Raw genomic sequence first — 19,537 nt, forward strand, 5'->3', positions numbered from 1 at the left:
CGAACCAGTGTCTTTTGCAACATTTTGACCTAATTAATATTCCGCACATCGCTCAAGTGAACTGCTGTTTTGATATCTTTACATTTTGAACTTTGAACTTATGATAGTAAACCATGTATATATTTTATATATGTGTCTGTGGTACATGCTGATAATAATCTCAAATGTGTGTTGGGAAAGTCCTGTTGTCCTGGGGTTCAAATCCAGAGAGGGTGCTGTTTGTGTGAACATAAAAAGGGGTTAGGGGTTGGTATAATGGTTAAGGTGCTTACCTCACAAACAAAAGGGACTTTGTTTGAGTCTCTCTTTTGAAAGGGAAATTGGCCAAGCTTAAAATGGCCCACAAGGGCAGGTAACCGATACTTACCTATAAACCTATGAACCTAGCCCACTTGCCTACAGTTTCTGTGGAAATTTTCATATGCCTATATCCATATTTATGTAAGATTTCACAGGAAAAACACTGTATCATCAGCCTTGTGGAAAGAGAGAGTGTACAGGAAGAAAAACGCTTCTACCACAAATTTAGGAAGAAGAGTCAGATGTAATCAGAGATCCTCAAAAATGGCTACACTTTTATTCTTCTCTTTCCCTTACTCACTTTTCCAGGCGATGGCTTTCAAAGTTCTCTGACATCATGGAAGAAAATGGCTATCAGTATATGAGTATTTCAGAAATATGTGCAATAAGCTTTATGTAGAAACCACATATGCACAGAAATATGTGGAATATACTTTATTTAGAAACCACAGATGTAGTTTATTCCACAAACATTATGGTATCAGATATACCGGTCTTGCTACTGCACAATGATATCTGCTATACCGAGCCAACAGATATTACAAATATACTGGCGAACAAATTCAGTGCTAACTTTACCCCTCTCTCCTTCCCCAAATGACCAGTCACAATACCAGTAGACTGCCAGGCACCCAGTATTACTGCTGCAGAGGTTAAAACAGCACTGTCCAAGGCCAAGAATACAGCTTCTATGGGACCTGACAGTATCCCTGGCTGTGTTGTACATGAGCTACAGAGTGAACTGGCACCTCACCTGTGTGCCCTGTTCAATCACAGCCTCACCTCAGGCTTGGTCCCTACCAAATGGCGCACTGCTACAGTCATCCCTCTCCACAAAGGAGGAGCAACTACAGACCCCGAGAACTGTCGCCCCATTAGCCTGACGAGTCTGATATGCAAAGCTATGGAACACATCATCATGGAACTAATAAACAAGGATATAGGGAATCTCCAAACTCTGGATCCTACACAGTTTGATTTTGTGAAGGGTAGATCATGCCTGCTCAACTTGGTTGACTTCTTTGAGTCAGTCACCAGAGCTGTGGATGAAGGTAAGGTGGTTCATACAGTCTACCTTGACCTGGCCAAGGCCTTTGATACCGTTCCCCACTCAGGAAACATAGAAAAACTTACTAAGCTAGGCATCAACCCCTATATCACTAGGTGGGTTGCAAACTGGCTCACAGATAGAACCCACAGTGTGAAAGTAGCTGACTCCAAGTCAGACTGCCGACCAGTCACGAGTGGAGTCCCACAGGGTTCGGTCCTGGGTCCTCTCCTGTTTGTTATCTACTTCTCTGAAGCCCAGGCCAACACGAAGGGACTCTGGCTGACAAAGTTCGCAGATGATTGCAAGTTGGGACCTATTAACTCCCCAAGTGATGCTGACATCCTACAGAAAGGCCTTAATAAGACCAACGTCTGGTGCCAGAACCATGGCCTTAAACTCAATGCCAAAAAATGTGTCTTCATCCCCTTTGGGAAAAACCCGGTTCCCTTGAATTACCACATTGATGATAGTCCATTGAACACAGAAGGCGTTATAAGAGATCTGGGAACACAGGTTGACAGCATCCTCTGTTTTGACCACCACATTGACACTGTGGTCAGAAAGTCCTTCTGTGTGGCACATCATTACTAAGGGTTTTGCATCCAGGAAGAAAGAGGTCATTGTCTCCCTCTACTCTTCCCTCATTAGGCCAGTAATTGTATACAATGCCCCATTTGGCATGTACCTCACTAGACACCTGCAACAACTGGAGAGGCTGCAAAAGTACCTCACAAAGAGGATCCTAGGCCTTAAAGACTTGTCCTATATGGACAGACTCAAAAAAATATTATCTGTCTCATATTGCCTACTTAGAGGCGATCTCTGCTTGATTTACAAAGACATGTCTGACCCAGCTCTGTTAGAAATGCTACATCTAAAGAAATCCCAATCCCACCGCACCACACCCTCCAGAGACTTCAACCTCATTACCACAATCAACAGAACATGCTGGAGGGACAGGTTCATAACCCAGAGACTGCCCATGCTATGGAATAGACTTCCCATACATGTCAAGCAGAGCACCTCACTGGTCCTCTTCAAGAGAAATCTTGATGAGTGGATGGGAAATAGAAAATTCACCCCAGGGGTCACTCTGTTCGACAGAGGCACTGGGAACTAAGGTTGGGTGGCATGATGCCAGGCTAATCCTATGATCTAGGCTTGTAAAGGCTCCAGGGCCATTAGCCTAGTACACAGCTATGAACCTGTGAATTAGCTAGTTTTGGAAGGCATTACACTGGTCATTTTCCTGTCATGCAGGTTAAGGTTTTTGTTCTAGATCGCTCCAGGTTCCAGCAGTCCTAATTTTGTCAAACCTGAACATGTTTATAACCATAAACGTGTTTTACAGATGTGATTGAAAATACTGCTGTACTTCATAGGAAAGGTTTCTTACAAGAAGCATTGGTTATGTTCAGTACCATCACAACCCAGTAAGGCCATCTGATATAAAATACCTCAAGTTTCACATAGGTGATTATATCATTTTTCATCTCTGCCATTTGAACTTTCCCTAGGCTCCAGAGTGTTTACTAAACGGTGTGCTGCAAAAACGCAAAACAGCCATTTCCCTTTTCTAGACATTTGGCTTATAATAGAAGAAACAAGGGACTGAAGGTAATGCTGATTACATCATGTAAGGTAAATTCTGTGGAGGTAATGTTTATTTATTTATTTTATATTTGTTGACCGGGCTAGTCTAGTTGGATACATATCCATTTTCAGTAGAGGCCCGGGGAGAAAAGCTCCAAGTATGAGAAGATTACTATATACAGTAGTTAAAAAAAAAACAAGCTTAAGATACATTATAAGCAAAAAATGTTTGTAAAGAGAGTAAAAGTTATTAGTGGGATCAATGTAACAGAGTCTTGGTATAGGTTAAAGCAACAACAAGCCATGAATTATCTGGTACAATCATCGCAATTTTATACAATATCTGAAAAACAATTTAACAATCACTTAGTCAAGGAGGGAGAAAGAGAGTAGGCTGGAATAAATAGTGTTAGAGTTAGCTTATAATAATTAAAAACTGTTGGGCAGTATCCCAGGAGGCTGGGGAAAAGGGGAAGAGAAAGGAGGTTAAGTAATGTTTAGTCAGGTTTCTCTTGAGCTACAAGAAATCATCCCTGATACTTCTTATATCAGTAACCTTTTTAGGAACGGTCATGCAACAAGTAAAAATTTAATTATTTCTTAGTCAAGACAAGTGCAGAGAGATTCAAGCAGTTCTGACAGATTTTTCTTAGCAATATGCTATTACAAAGGGACAATTTTTTATTGCCCTAAGGTACAGTTAATCTCACATTCTCCTAGTTCTTTGTGCAAAGCTACAAATAGTTTTATAAGTAGTTATTAAGCATGCAGTCCAGGAGTAGAATAGCCTAGCCCAGTTTCCCAATTGCTCCAGAGTACTTTGCGGTTAGACTTGCTGACAGTCACATAACAGGCAAATGGAGGCTGAGGGTTTTAAACCTTGGTCAGCAGGAAGCAAGTTGGTAGCAGCTCATAGGTCTCACTAAGGTTGTTGTTGTGTATAGTTTTTAACTTTTTCTATATTGTGTTTACCAGTTTTTCTTTTGGATTGTCACAGTTTAGCTTTGCTAGATACTTCTGTTTTTACTACTACACACTACTGTAGACACATTTATTTATGATGGTTTACAATGGTTAAAAAAACAGGTAAAGTGCATACGACAGGGATGTGTATGTGTCTTTATGCATGTAATATATACATATGTATGTATATATTTGTGTATACACACACACTCATATATATATATATATATATATATGTATATATATATATATATCTATATATATATGTATATATATATATATATCTATATCTATATATATATAGATATACGGGGCGGCCACGGTGGTGCAGCGGTTAGCATTGCTGCCTCACAGCAAGAGGTTCTCCGGTTCGATTCTCGGCTGGGGTGCCTTTTGTGCAGAGTCTGCATGTCCTCCCTGCAGTTGCGTGGGTTTCCTCCGGGTGCTCCGGTTTCCTCCCACATTCCAAAGACATGCAGTAGGTGGATTGGACACTCTACATTGGCCCTAGGTGTGAGTGTTTGTGTGTGTGTGTGTGTGTGTGTGTGTGTGTGTGTGTGTGTGTGCCTGCCTTCCGTGGAAGGTTGGGTGCCAGGCTGGCAACTCGACACAGTACAAACTCCACTGCCAATCATGAGTGGACAGATGATCCGCTGTGGCAACCTCTAACCGGGAAAATCCGAAAGAAGAAGAATATATATATATATATATATATATCAACTCACTTCAATAGAGTTTCCCATATGTCATCCTCCATAAGTCAATCGCAAAAGGTTGACAAACCAAACACTGAGACCTTAACATACATTTGCTATGAAAGAACCTCAGCACATAAAAAAAACACTAGTTTTTGCAGGGAGACAAGACTTCCTGCATCTGCCATATTGGGAGGGGCTGCGCCTCCCCAGACCCACTGATAACTATGTATACTAACTCCCAAGACTGCACATTCCATAGGGAAAGGGGATATTCCCATAGCCAAGGATTATTAATTTCACACACCTGTTGACCATCTGCATGTATTGACCAAATGTGGTTGATTAAATAGTTGTCGGCAAACGAGCTGTTAGACCAAAAGCAGGTCGTCCGCCTCACATATCTGTGTAGATATATTCCGAAGTAGGTACCAGACAAGAGTTCATCCTCATTGTGAAGAATAAGACAACTCATGGAAAACTGAACCTGGCAAATATGTACTGTTTCAGTAGGTGTCTTACAGAGTTGCACTTTCTTTACTTATAGGAGCATGTCAGAGAAAAGAAGCCAAAGTGATAGTTACACAGTCTCCTAAGAAACTCAGTATCTTCTTTATTGCCTTCTGTTCTTTCCCACTGACAATTGTTAATGCAGTGAACTGAATAATTGTTATCATTTAGCTGAATGACTTTATCTGTAGTATTTTTAATTTTGTCAAGCAATGTGATGAGGTCTTGGTTTGCTTCATGTGTAGATAAGTCACACCAAGTGCAGTTTTCACTCCTTGAAGAATGATACCAAGTTTAGGATATCTGTACTTTTGTGAATGTTATAGTCAGAGTTCACCACTGTCTTATAAAGTAATCTGATTCATTAACTGCTCAAGTTTACAGGTGATTCAGATTAGGCTGATTATTGCCTCGGATCTGATGTAGCACTTCATAAAAATGTAGGTATAATAACTGTAACCTTCCACTAAACAACCAAAACATACCTCGTTTTAAGAAGTTTACATGTAAGAATAATTTTAACAGCTTCAGGAGATTATCCCCTGTAAACTATCTGGAATCATCTAGTTGCCTAATGCCACTATTCTTTTTTATTGCTGTAATTATCTAAATAATAAAGAGAGAATAATTTCTGATTGCCAGAGGTGTAATACTTTTATCCTGATGTTTGCTTTTTTTTAATTGGTAAAGAATTTATCCATTTTATTGTCTCTGTTTGAGATATTACATTATGTACGGAAAATGCATTGTATTCCTTTAATCCTCTGAATTAAGGAACATCTTGGTGTTCTCCATCTTTTGATGTTAGTTTAATAATTGGATTTAACTGATTTACTCAGCTTAGAACGAGTTTTCAGGGATTTTTTTTAAGTGTGATTTGTTTGCAAGGTTATGTTTACTTCTGAAACTAATGTATAACTTATTTTTCTGATTATATAGAGTTGCTTTTGATTCAGCAGAGGGGATTATCTTTCAGATGTTTCTGTATACTTATGTACTAGAAATGTTGAATGCAGTTTTTGATATAGGAATTTGAAAAGCATCGTGAGATGATGTGTGTTAGTTGTTAAAGATTTAGTCCCAGTTTGTTTTTGATAGAAATGCATTTGTTTCATTGTGATTTCCATTAGCTAGAAGTGTTTCACATTTTTTGTAAATTTCTCATTATTTGTTTCTTATCATATTGTAAGATTAATATTGTCTAATGCATTAAATATTGAATAATGACTGATACACATCATGACAATTTACATGCAGCTAGGTGTAAAGCTGTAAAACCATGTCAATTATTCCTTACATGTAATTTCATACGAAAGGTGCTTCCCCAGTAATTTTCGATATAAATTGTAAGAAACAGAGAATGTTAACAGAACAGATGACAAGAAGATTAAAAAAACACTCAGATGAACTGATAAAACTGCAGAAGTCATGGATTGAAATGAATGAAAGACTAGCTGAGCATAAAGCTTCTCAAGAAGAAGAAATATTTCAAAAAAGGTTTACTGTTACTTTCACGAATTGCAGGATATCAAGAGAGACATGCTCGAATCACTGTTTTCAAAATGGCAGTTACACGAACAAAACATGATCGATTTCTAATGATCAAGTGATGTGTTACACTCGATCATTTCTGATTCGACATGCTGGGAGATCGCGGTTCAGTGGGGAACAGGGAATTAGCCCATTTCCTCACTGTAGTGCAATCTCGGAGTTGGTATATTTGATGTGCAGGGGGTGTGGGGGTGCAGGGGGGCACAGCCCCCCTGCAAAATAGTAACATTAACAGACCATTGACTGTAGAGTTTATTGGTATATTAATGTGCATAGCATGGGTGACTGATGTCACCTCCTGCTGTGTTGAATACATCGAACCACAGTTGTCGATGTATTTATTTTTACCTTGGTTTACTTTTTGGCATTCCAGATTCAGCATTTCGGGTCGGCATTCCTAAACGGTCGACCAAAGCAGATTCGGAATGCCAATAGTAAACCCTCAAAAAAAAGTATTAAGAGTGTAGAGCAGACAGAGAAAATTGAGCTTTTGTTATTTCAAGGAAATGGGAAGGCGTGGACTATATTTGTTTTTTGAAAGTACAAAGAAGTAGTTGGTGTTTACAGTAAGATTTGTTCATTGAGAGGACATGGCATTTGTTTGCTCCAAATCTGCTATCTGAAAGTAGTTGAGAATTTTGTTAGTAAGGATGTAGATGTGTTTTAGTTGTTAGTTGTTGCACACTTATGCAACCAGCTTATTGTACATTTTTTATTTTTTATATTTTTCCCCTAACAGATTTGTTTGTTTTTCAATCGAACTGTACATGTTATAGGTCATATTAAAGGTGGGAAAAGTTTTGAAAGGATGTATTGTGGTCTCATTTTTTTATATCACAAAAACCTGGCATTTTAACAGGGGTGTGTAAACTTTTTATATCCACTGTACATAGATACATACTACTACTAGGTGGACCACGAAACAGAGTGGTCACAAGTATGTTGATTTAGAAGAAGTAGTGAATTTAATGTAGATTTATTATTATTCCAAGTACACTGCCATTTTATAAATGACAAAAACTGCATCTATCCATGTAGTAAGTGCACTAGAATCTGTATTTTCAAGACAAGGCAAACCTGACAGTGGTCCACAGAATTTAAAAGGTTTCACAAATGGGGAGGTTACTCATAGAGGGAATTATTTAGACAGTAGATGATCATACAGAAACATTAGAAGTAGCTGCAGGGGTTGTCATCTTTCAGGTTTTGAATCTAGTAATACATCATTGTGGAGAATAATTTTAAGTCCTTCACACCTAAGTGGTATGGAATGTCACACCACTGTAGCAGCCTACACACATCTTGCATTCCAGAGCATTTTCTAAAAAATAAACTTGAAAAAGGATAAGATAAACAAAAGTAAATATTTTGTGAACAAATGAAAACTATTAAAACTGTACAAATTGCAGTGCTATCACTAAGGAGTATTCTTTGCAGTGACAGTAGTCAGTGCATTCATTGTATTCGTAGTATTTTCCCTAAATACCATACTGCACACAAACTCAGAATTTTATTTTTTTGCTAAACTTCCACAAACAATTATCATACCTTAGAAACTTATAATCTAGACATACAGTGTTAGAACATTTTTGTTAACCAGAGATTATCTTCCACATGACAATAATTTTTTCTGTGAGTGCATGTTTATTGAGATATTTACAGAAACATGAAAACATATGCTTAATTGTATAATGAGGAGAGTAAATAACACTGAATACTTCTCAAGATGTGCAACTTACAGTGGAAATTTGAAAGGCAACTTTTTTCGACAACTTCTAAGGTTTCACCTGACATCATGCAACAGTTTGTAAGTCTCTTGTTTTTTGAAGTATTAAGTACATATGGAAATTTTGTTTATTTTCATAGATTCATCGGTAGGTACTAGGCTATCTGCCCTGGGGCCTATACAAGCCCAGCCAAAAAGGTACCCTTTTTATCCAAGAAAATTATTTTCCTGTGCCACTGTCGAGCAGAGCCACAGAGGTGATCCCCGGGGTGAATTTCCTATTTCCCATCCAATCATCAAGATTTTTCTTGAAGAGTGCTAATGAGGAGCTTTGTTTGATATAAATAGGTAGTTTATTCCAGAGTATGGGAAGTCTCTGGGACAGGAATCTATCCCTCCGGCATGTTCTGTTTATTGTGGTGACAAGGTTTAGGTCCCTAGAGCATGTAGCTCAGAGGGACTGGGATTTCTTTAAGTGCAGCATGTCCAACAGCTCTGGGTTTGACATAGCTTTGTATGTTAGGCAGAGATCACCTCTGAGTAGGCGATATGCGACGGAGTAAAGATGGAGTTTTTTTAGACAGTCTGCGTAGGGCATCTGTTTGAGGCCAGTAATCCTCTTTGTGAGGTATTTCTGTGGCCTTTCCAGTTGTTGTAGATGTCTTGTGAGGTGCATACCAAAAGGGGCGTTGTACTCTATAATGGGTCTAATGAGTGATGGGTAGAGGGGAACAATGACCTCTTTTTTTCTGGATGAGAAACCTTTTGTGATGAGGTATGCCACGTAGAAGGATTTCCTGACTACTGTGGCGATGTGATTATCAAAGGAGAGATTACTGTCCACCTGTGTCCCAAGGTCTCTTATCACACTTTCGCTGTTAAGTATACTACCACCTATGTTGTAGTTCATGGGTACAGAGTTTCTACCAAAGGGATGACACTGCACTTTTTGGCATTGAGCTTGAGGCCATGGCTTTGACACTAGGCATCTGTCTCAGTGAGGCCCTTTTGTAGGATGTCCACATCATTAGGAGTTTAGATTATGGCTCCTAGTTTGCAGTCATCTGCAAACTTTATTAGCCAAATACCTTCTGTGTTAGCCTGAACTTCAGAGAAGTAGATACCAAACAGGAGAGGACCCAGGAATGAACCATGTGGTACTCCACTTGTCACTGGTCTGAAGTTGGATTTGGAATCTGCTACTTTCACAGTGTGGGTTCTGTCATTGAGCCAGTTGGCAACCCATCTTGTGACATAGGGATTTATACCTAGTTTAGTGAGTTTATCTATAATTCCAGAGTTGGGGATGGTATCAAAAGCCTTGGCAAGATCTAGATAGGCTGTGTGAACCACCTTACCCTTGTCTCCGACTTTGGTGACTGCTTCAAAAAAGTCTTATCAGTTTAGGAGACATGATCTGCCTTTTACAAACCCGAACTGGGTGGGATCAATAGTTTGGAGATTACCAATGTCTTTGCTTATAAGTTCCATGATGATACATTCCATGGCCTTGCAGACCAGGCTCGTCAGTCTAATGGGGCGGTAGTTCCCGGGGTCTGTGGTGGCTCCCCCCTTGTGGAGTGGGATAACCATTGCTGTGCGCCATTCAGCAGGCACAAAGCCTGAAGTGAGGCTATGACTGAACATGGTACTTAGGTGGGGTGCCAGTTTGTTCTGTAGTTCGTGTAGAACGCAGCCTGGGATGTTGTCTGGTCCCATGGATGCTGTGTTCTTGGCTTTGGAGAATGTGGTTTTTACCTGTGCAGCCGTGATTACAGGAACTTTGCATTCTTCCGGTATAGATATGGGCTCTTTAGGGGGTGAGAGGGGGGTAAAGTTAGCACTGAACCTATCTGCCAGGATGTTGGCAATATCAGTTGGGTCTGTATATTTAGTGCCATTGTGCTGTAACTCAGAGCAGATCTGAGTGTTGCCATTGGGATTCTTGACATAGCTGTAGAATGCTTTGTGGTTGTCTTTAGAATCAGTGGTGATTTTATTTTCGTAACTAGCTTTGGAGGATTTTATCAGAGATCGCAGCTTCTTACTGAAGCTGACCAGGGAGCTCCTCCACTCGTGGGATTTTACTCTCTTTTGCAAGAGTTTCTTCCTTCTGTTGTACAGTTTGTTTATGGCAGGGGACCGCCAGATTGGCTTCCTTTTTTTGGAGGATAGCGTCATGGATCTGTTTGGGATAGCACGATCCATGCACTCATGTAAGTGCTCATAATCACTACCAAACAAATAGCAATATATGTGGTATAGTGTGATATAAAAGGACATTGACAATGAATTCTTCTGTCTTCCACTTTTGACATATTACACCACATCCCCTCAGTAAGATAATGAAAATATGAACATGAAATATATATATATATATATATATATATATATATATATATATATATATATATATATATTTAAATAAGTCATGGACAGTGACTGCAATATATCCCAGATTAACAATCTTTGTGTCATTATTTCTAATATTGTCTATTTTTACCTGGTAAGTTACTTAGGAAATGAAGTCAGACCCAAAAAAGTTCTGGATGCCATAAGTAGTTATGAATGTGAACTGGAATTATACAAAAAAGGTGCTATAGGCTTGAATGACTTAATGATGGCTCAGTTGTTGAATGAGAGAAGGTTAAAAAGCAATCTGGTGTACCTTCTTTGCTGAAGGTATAGAATCAAGGCAGAGTCAGAGAAATGTGGGAAAGGAATCATCAAAGGCAGAAACTTTGTTGTTATAGACATTATAGACATTCAATGAAACTGCGCTAGTGGAAAGGTCAACAGTGTGAAACAGTAGTAATCCATAAAACAGAAGAAGCCGGATGTTTTGTTGTTTGTAGAGAAGATGGCATCTTTTTTTAAGGCAGATATACCTAAGCAGAAAGGGATGTTGCCAGAGAGCATACTAGAGTAGAGAGATATATACAACATTCTTTTGACAATCTTGAGGTGGAGAAACATGTCACTCAGAAATGTCTCACTGAGATGAAAAACAACTGAAACTGTGTCGTCAGACCAACATACAGTAATCCCATGAAAAATCAAGTTATGACAAATTTGTAAGACAAATCTATACATGTGGACAGTTCATATAATTTTAGTAGAGTACATGGTGGCTGTAAAAACTGAAAGTTACAAAAAAGTAATGCTTGAAATAGTTGGATCTTGTAATGCTGAAGATGATTGTTACATGCCAAAATAGAAATAATAGTGAATATATATATATATATATATATATATATATATATTCCCTTCATAATCTCGAAATACTGAAATATCGAATTTCAGTATCTCGAGACCATGAAGCTGAAAATCCATATCACTGAAACCACAAAACTGCGGAAACGCAGAGCACACACTACACAACACATAAAAACACAAACACCCATACCTCCTGACACTCTAAAAAAAGCAACACAACACACACGCACACAACTAAACAAACACACACACCTACCCTTACTTTATGCATAGGAGTAAGCCCCCCTGCACCCCCCACACCACCCCTACTAATATATACTAACTCCAAGGTCACACCACACTCCATAACACAGACAACCCAGCACCAGACATTCCACAGCCCCCATGCACAAACACACATCACATACACGCAAACACCACCACCCCCAACACTAACACACTCACATTCTTACCTACCTACACTAACCCACACGTAAAACTCCCCAACACACTCAAAAACACACAAACCCTCCCCAAAACCCTAAAAAAACAAACACTTACCTAGCTCGCTATCCGTACCACGGGTTCAACATTTCAGATTCAACATTTCTGGGTTCGCGATTTCTGTCCGTTTGACTTTATAGGCTTGAGATTCTGAAATTCGATATTACAGGATTTCGAGCTTATAAAGTGTTTCTATATATATATATATATATATAAGTCACATCAGTGCAAATACTGTATATTTATTATACTATAAAAAGGGGATGCATTTTATGCTGCTGTTTTTAATGCACTGGCACTTCTTGGCCTCATGGAAGCTATTAACACATCCACAGGGTCTCTGCTGCTTATGAACATGCTCATTATAAATGTTAAAATTAGCATGCCTTTTTCCTTTTGGTGATTCTGTCTTCATTGTAGAAGGGCTGAATCTGTGGCCATTTAAACCATATATTTCTCTGCACCCTGGCATCCTGCTCTGGAAAACCCTTTAAGTTCTACAACAAAAATTTCTGAGCTGGAGGATGAGGTGTGTATTAAATCCCTATACTGTCTTACCACTGCCTTGTGTACTGTCTAAGTTTGAAAAGCAGTCCATCCTTCGTGCCTAAAGTTGTCTCAACTATTTCTTTGCCATTCTTTTTCCAAAACATTAAGAGAGAACTGCCACACGTTATGGATATTTACAGACAGTGCAGAAATTACTTGGAAAGAACAAAATGCATCAGAAAAAAATTGTTGGCTGTGTTCCATTTCTGAACTGAAAGCAAGGCCTCTCACCAAAAAACTTTGCTGGAATGGTTTGCCTGTTGTATTATCTTGTGTTTTGATTTATACAACTAAAAGTGTCTGGCACCTTTTTACCATTTTCTTCTTACAGTAGCTGCTACTTCTCCTGTATATTTTAAGAACATTCAATTCAATATATATGTGAAGCTGCAGTCTAGTGATATGTAAACACATTTATTAAACACTTAAATGCTGCAAGTTTGCTTACCCATTCTTGAAACAGATGAGGGTTTGGTAGGGCATTTTAGCATGAACTCCTTTATTAGATGTCTGTCATCCTAAATTATTTTTACAGACTCTGTAATTTTACAAAAAGGTAAATTGTATTTGCTGCACTAGTCCTCAAGAATCATTCTCCAATTGTGTGTGATACTCACTTCAAAAGTGTGGATTCATATTACGTTATCGAAAGATAACGTAATCGAGTGCTCAGAACTTCGAAACGGCTACATATTGAAACTTTTATTGTGGGGGACTGCGCCCCCACACCCCCGCTAAATATATATGCCAACTCCGAAATTGCACTACAGTGAGGAAAAGGAAAATATCCCAGTCTTCACTGTACTACGATCCCACAATGCGATCTTCGAAATGCGTCCGTTTCAAAGTTCTGAGCATTCGATTACGTTATCTTTCGATAATGTAATAGGAACCCAAAAGTGCGCCTTTTAGTGTGGGACTTTTTTAACAGTGTAGTTACCTTCCTAGCATCCCTTGTTTGCATTTGAGTGGTTACGATTGCTGGAACTTTCTGATTATTGCATTTCATAGTTACTGCCTGTTTAGAGTGTTGGATTGTTTGTGTTCTGTAACAGTCTGCTAGTGGGCAAATTATCAGCAGCACAGGATAATGCTTCCTTTATATTAAACATGCACCAACTGACATAGAGAGCAGAACCAGTAACATGAGATCAGCATTACCATTGTCCAGGGGGAACCTTCAGCAGCTTGAAAAATTGGCCATATAACAACTAATATCTATGAGTAAAAGGCCAAAATGAAAGAATAGTGCTGCACAAATCTTTTCCATAACTACTTATTGATATGAGTAGAATGTCATACAATAATATTTTCTTTTTACTTCATTTAATGTAAAGTTGTTTATTTTAGTAGATACTGTGGTTCTGTGCTTTTCAGATGTAACCTTTTTCTTTAGAATTCCATGGGAAATGTGCCTCAGTTGGAATTTAATTCTAAGCAGTTTCCCTTGGCAGTGTCTGGATGTTGGAATGATGCTTCTTGCATGACTTTAGCAGTGCTCATTGTTAGTACAGTATCATTAATACTTTTGTTTCTTTATGTTCTCTTATAGCTAACTCTCAGCACATATAACTGGTCAGTTGAGTTGGGTGCATCACTGAAACGTGGCTTAACTCGGCTTCTTCAGTGGCAAAATGCTCGTTCCCATGTCGTTCACTGCCTGCTTAGTCAGAAGATGGGTCTGTTTCATCATTACTGCTTTTCTGATTCTCCAGGACATGAAGATCTTAAACAGGTAAATATCGCATCTTACTTTTTCTAGCTAATTATTTGCTTGATTTACAGAATGGACTTATTTAACAAGTGTGTATTTTTCATCACAACCGTACTGGTTACAAACTGATAACAAAATAGTGCATTATACACTGAGCCTCAGAATGGGTACTGGTGATCATTCATCGAAGGATGAAAACGCAGTTAAATTATATGTGATAGGTTCAGGTGTACCTTTCAATTGAACAGATGCAGTAATCATAGACAAGCAAGCAGTGATGCCTGATGGACTGTGTGTTATTAGGGAAATAATATGTGCCCAGGGATTATGCTATATGCGAAGAGCCCGTACACCCCTGGAAGGGCATTATTTCTCTAGTAACACACACCCTGGAGGGCATTATTGCTCTTGGAGAATGGGCTGTCTGTTAAATTGTTCTGATTTTTTTATTACTGTATACTACTTTATATTTTTTTCATTTAAAATAGTTCCTCCATCTAATGGTTCAAACTTACTGTACCATATTTATTTAATTGTTGTTGGAGGAAGCAATTTACATTCTACATATAAGTTATGGTAAGTATGTAATATCTGCACACACATTCAGAAGCACACACAGACAGACTTACACACACACACACAAATACACACATACCCAGTAGTTTGCAACTAGTTTGTTGAGTAAATACATCTTAGTTGGACTAAGAAAAAAATATAGAATAAAAGGCATTGCAACTCCCCCATGCTTCTTAACCGTCTCTGATTTTGTTTAATAGTTTTGTTCTGTCCCTCATAGACTGTTTGATTTGCTGGTAAATCACTGAGGATTAAAGTCAGTCAGTAATGTAGACATTAGAGTTTCATACTTTTTATTGTTTAGGTGGTCATGTATGCCGATGGACTGCCTGTTGCAGTTGAAAACCAATGATATGTGCTGTCTTGCTCTCTCTCTCTCTCTCTCTCATTCACACTTTCTTTTCTCTCTTTGTCTCACACACACACACACACACACACTCACTATTTTTTTTTTAAGTTTTGCACTAACTAAACAACAAAGCCATGTTTAGTCTGCGTAAAACAATGACAGCTGCTTGTTTTTTTCTTTCTGGCCCTTCTTTATGGTAGGTTAATATGCCGTTGTGAAGCAGCGGACATTTTTTTATCAGGTATTACCTTTCCATTAACACACTGCTGGATACTGTTTATTCTGCGGTCAAGGTGAAGATGTTTAGTTTGCCAGTTCTCTAAGGGAAGTTAAAGTTGGACAATCAGGGACACATAATTAGGTCAAAATATGTTTTTTCATGTCAATACATAATTGAGTATGAGGACCACATGAGGACTAATACACTCAGCCACATAATACAAGACAATTATCAATGTAAAATAAAGGCCAGATAATTATATTAAGAAATAGCAGGGGGGGGTCTCAAACTGAAATGTCCATGAGGACAACTGCGCTTAGCCACTTTAACTTAGAAGATGTTAGAAGACACTGTGAAATGGTGATGATTATGATTATGATGATGATGATAATAAAAATAATAATAGTAATAAAGTAACAAGCTGAATTCCAAAGCATGGGTAGTGTCTTCATTGTTTTTCTTAGAACAGGCACTAGTATTGGCTGTTTTTGCACTTGTACTGTCACAATCAGGTTTGACCTTACTGAAAAAATATGCCACCTTTGACTGCAAAGAAGTTACATGACTATTGATCACAGTAATGTGGTTCTGATTTGTTGCTCCCAAGCACATATGTGGCCTCCCTCACCAAATCATGCAGTTGCCATTAGCACACAGCTCACCACCTCCCAAAATGACATCCATTTTTTGTGCACATTTCACATTTTTGTTATTTCTTTGTGAAGTAATTGAAAGACAATAACCACTAGTAATGTATTTCAGTTGTTTTCAGGCTTGCACACTGCCCCCCCAAGCCATATTAAAGATAATTTAACACTGATCTTTTCAATGTCTTGTACTTTAAAACACAGCTTGCCACAGAATATAGTCACTGCAGCTCTTAACAGGTACATATACCATATAAAAGATTTGTCTTCAAGTGGATAAAGAACAGTATTCAGAGCTTCTGAAAGCACTGCCAAGTTGAAAATTTCTGATGTTTTTCATGTTTCACTGTTGCATTTGGGTAATCTACTGGCAGGTTGCCCTCAGTCAGCCTGAATATCAAAGTCTTGGGTCCTGCGTCAGTTGCTGTCTCCTCTTCCATGACACCAGGTCGTCAGGGTTATAAAACATGCAGCCGACGCCATTTTCTTTAGTCTTTCTTGCTGCGTGGTGCCCGAAGCAGAAGCAGTTTGCAAGGGCCGGTTGGCCGACTCCTGAAAATTTTGCATTCAAGTTTCAGAACCGAAGTCTTCAATCAAAGCTAAGTACCCTGTTGGGGAAACTTTTTCTTGCTCCTTGCCGATGTCAGTAAAAGTTAATAATTGCATTACTTTTGGGAAGCAAATACCTCATAAGGATTTCCATTTGTACTTTATTCCTTGCCTAGGCCCAGATCAATAACGTGCCTTGCTGTCGGTTTTATGCTAGATTTAACCAATGCACCATTAAGAGTCAGTATATCTTTGCTTCAAAATATTTTGGAAACAGATTTAACTACCCTGAAATGTCGTTGGATAGCAGTCCGACTACCGGAGTTCACAAAAAACGCAAAGAAAAGGACAGAGACAGACCGTCAAGGTCCAAAACTGACCTCTATGCCCAAAAAACAGATGATCAAAATGGCTGAAGACTTAATTACCTTGATCAGGGGTTCCCAACCCCCCCCCGCTAATAGGCCTAGGCAAGACACTGATTTTGAATCTTCAGATCAGGTTTCTATTTCTTCTGATTCCTCTTCTCATCAGGAATTTTCCCTACCACCCTATGAGGATTCAGATGAAGAGGAATCCATCCCATCTGCATCTCCCCCTGAAGATTAGTTCTTTTGGAGAAACCTTGCATACTTTGAGGGAACATTTTCATTGGGAGAGTCAAGATTTCTCAGAATCAAAAAAGAGGGGGATTTCCTTCTTCTTCCTCAGCATAGGCCTTTGGCCATACCTCCTGTATTAGACATTGTTGATGATGTGTTTTCGGAATCAAGCATGGCTCCCAGATTCCCTACCCCTGGCTCCTAGCAAGCCAGACAGATATTGCAGGGTTCCTGACTCCCACAAATTTTTATTCAAAAATCCTGCTGCTGATCCTGAAACTATCTCACAGTTTCCAAAAGGTGTAAAGGCCTCATCAGCTAAGAATCCTTCCCCCTCTGATAGCGATTCCAGGGTGCTGGATAGATGGGGAAAGAAGGTTTATACGTCTGCAACCTTGGCAATTATTGCCTTAAACTGCCAATTTCATATGCTAAAATATCAACAGCATGTTATGGGATTATTGAAACAGAAAATGATGTTGATTTCTGAATGTGTGGAAAATAAAGAATTACAGGAATTATTGCATGCAGCAGAACAGGTTGGAAAGCATACTTTGCAATGTGGTTTTGATTCTTTGGAGGCCTTCTGCAGGGCTGCAGTTACTGGATCTGTGATTAGAAGGCATGCCTGGCTCAAGGAGCAAAATCTGCATGATCATGTTAAAGCTAAATTGTCTGATGGGGTAAAAAATATACACCACTGTTAGGTCAGAAATATTATAACGGAAGTAATAATAGTGAAATAATAGTGAAAATCATATTCAAAATAATATAATTTCTACTACAGATTACGGGAGAGCTTGTGTTTTGGAATATGGTCCACATTGTAGCAAGATTAAGAAAATTATGACTAGTAACTGGAATATCATATTGACAGACCAGGAAATAGTAAAGATACTGGGATCTCAGCCTACTTTTGTTAACAAAACGGGGCGCAATATTAAGAATTATTTGGAAGGAGGTGGCATTAGCAAGCATTTGACTCATAGGAACACTACTAAGTGTGGGAGTTGCAAGCAATGTTATGCCATCCTAGAGGAAGGTAGTACCACTTTGGAAAATGTCAATAAGACACATACAAGGTTTGTTCAAGGTAATTGTAATACCAGATGGGTTATATATTTAGCTAAATGTATAGCCTGTTCTGGATATTATATAGGAAAAACGGAAAGAAAATTGAACAAACGTATATATGCACATCTATACAGTATTAAACCAAGGATGAAAAAAATGCTTTATACAGACATGTTAAAAAATGTGGAAATAAACATTCTTTTAAGTTTGCCATCCTTGAATTTGTTCAAATAGACTCTAGAGGGGGTGATTATAAAGGACTTTTGTCCTATAAAGAGATCTGGTGGCAATTATATACAGATGCTTCTACTGCACCAGGACTAAATGATTTTATTACTATAAAGCCTATTTTACAATTAACATAACATTACAATACAAATACAATTATTTAAATTTACTTACAGTTTGTATTCAAGAAATATTTAGTATATTTAGTATTTTTTATAAATAATCAATTCGGTAATAGATACACTATTGATACATTCAGTCATTAGTTTTGTGTATGTATTTTATTGTATTTTATCACAGTGTGAATGTCACTGATGCATGCTACTTTTGGCACTCATCGGAATCAGGAGAGTTTCACAGTGTATGTAGCTTTAATGTAGCGTCTTTTTTGGCGCCAAAGAAGTTATTTAAATGAGATTGCCACAAAGTAATGGAGTTCTGAAGAAGCTCGCAGCATAGCGAGTGAAAGCGCTTAACTTTTTTAACAATAAACTTTTAATTCGTTTTAGTCCGTTGTTGTTCTTGTTGAGACCAGCTTGGCATGTCAAGGCACACAGGGGATCAGCGTTCTTTTTTCTTAGTTTGTTTGTTACTATCCTTCAGTTGGAAAAACTTATCAGTCTACGCCTTTCCTCCTCTGCCTCTTCTTCCCAAGGTCTCACTAAAGGTCAGACAGGAAAAAAACAAAATTGATCCTAATTGCCCCGGACTGGCCTCGCCAGCAGTGGTACCCAATTCTAAGGAATATGTCTCAACTCCCTCCTTGGTACTTGCCTCAAATACCTCATCTACTGTCTCAGCAGAACAATCAAATTCTGCACAATTAGCTCCAAACTCTGAACCTGGCAGCATGGCTGATCATGTAATTATTCAAACAACACCTCTCAGTAAATGTGTGATGGATGACATTTTGGAAGCCAGAAGGCCTAGTACTAGAAAAT

At 38.5% G+C, this 19,537-nt stretch overlaps 1 protein-coding gene across 2 annotated transcripts in view; it reads left to right on the top strand.

The window, feature by feature from the left end:
* The window catches only part of SZT2 (SZT2 subunit of KICSTOR complex), a 3,556,133-nt gene that overhangs the window by 2,569,197 nt on the left and 967,399 nt on the right, over positions 1-19,537 (top strand). For both annotated transcript variants that reach the window (XM_044085412.1, XM_044085413.1), the window contains exon 58: positions 14,190-14,372. In XM_044085412.1, the coding sequence (XP_043941347.1) occupies positions 14,190-14,372 (183 nt within the window). The remainder of the gene's footprint in view (positions 1-14,189; positions 14,373-19,537) is intronic.

The sequence above is a fragment of the Protopterus annectens genome, chromosome 10.part0 (assembly GCF_019279795.1).
Source record: "Protopterus annectens isolate FY-2018-M chromosome 10.part0, PAN1.0, whole genome shotgun sequence".
NCBI lineage: Eukaryota > Metazoa > Chordata > Ceratodontiformes > Protopteridae > Protopterus > Protopterus annectens.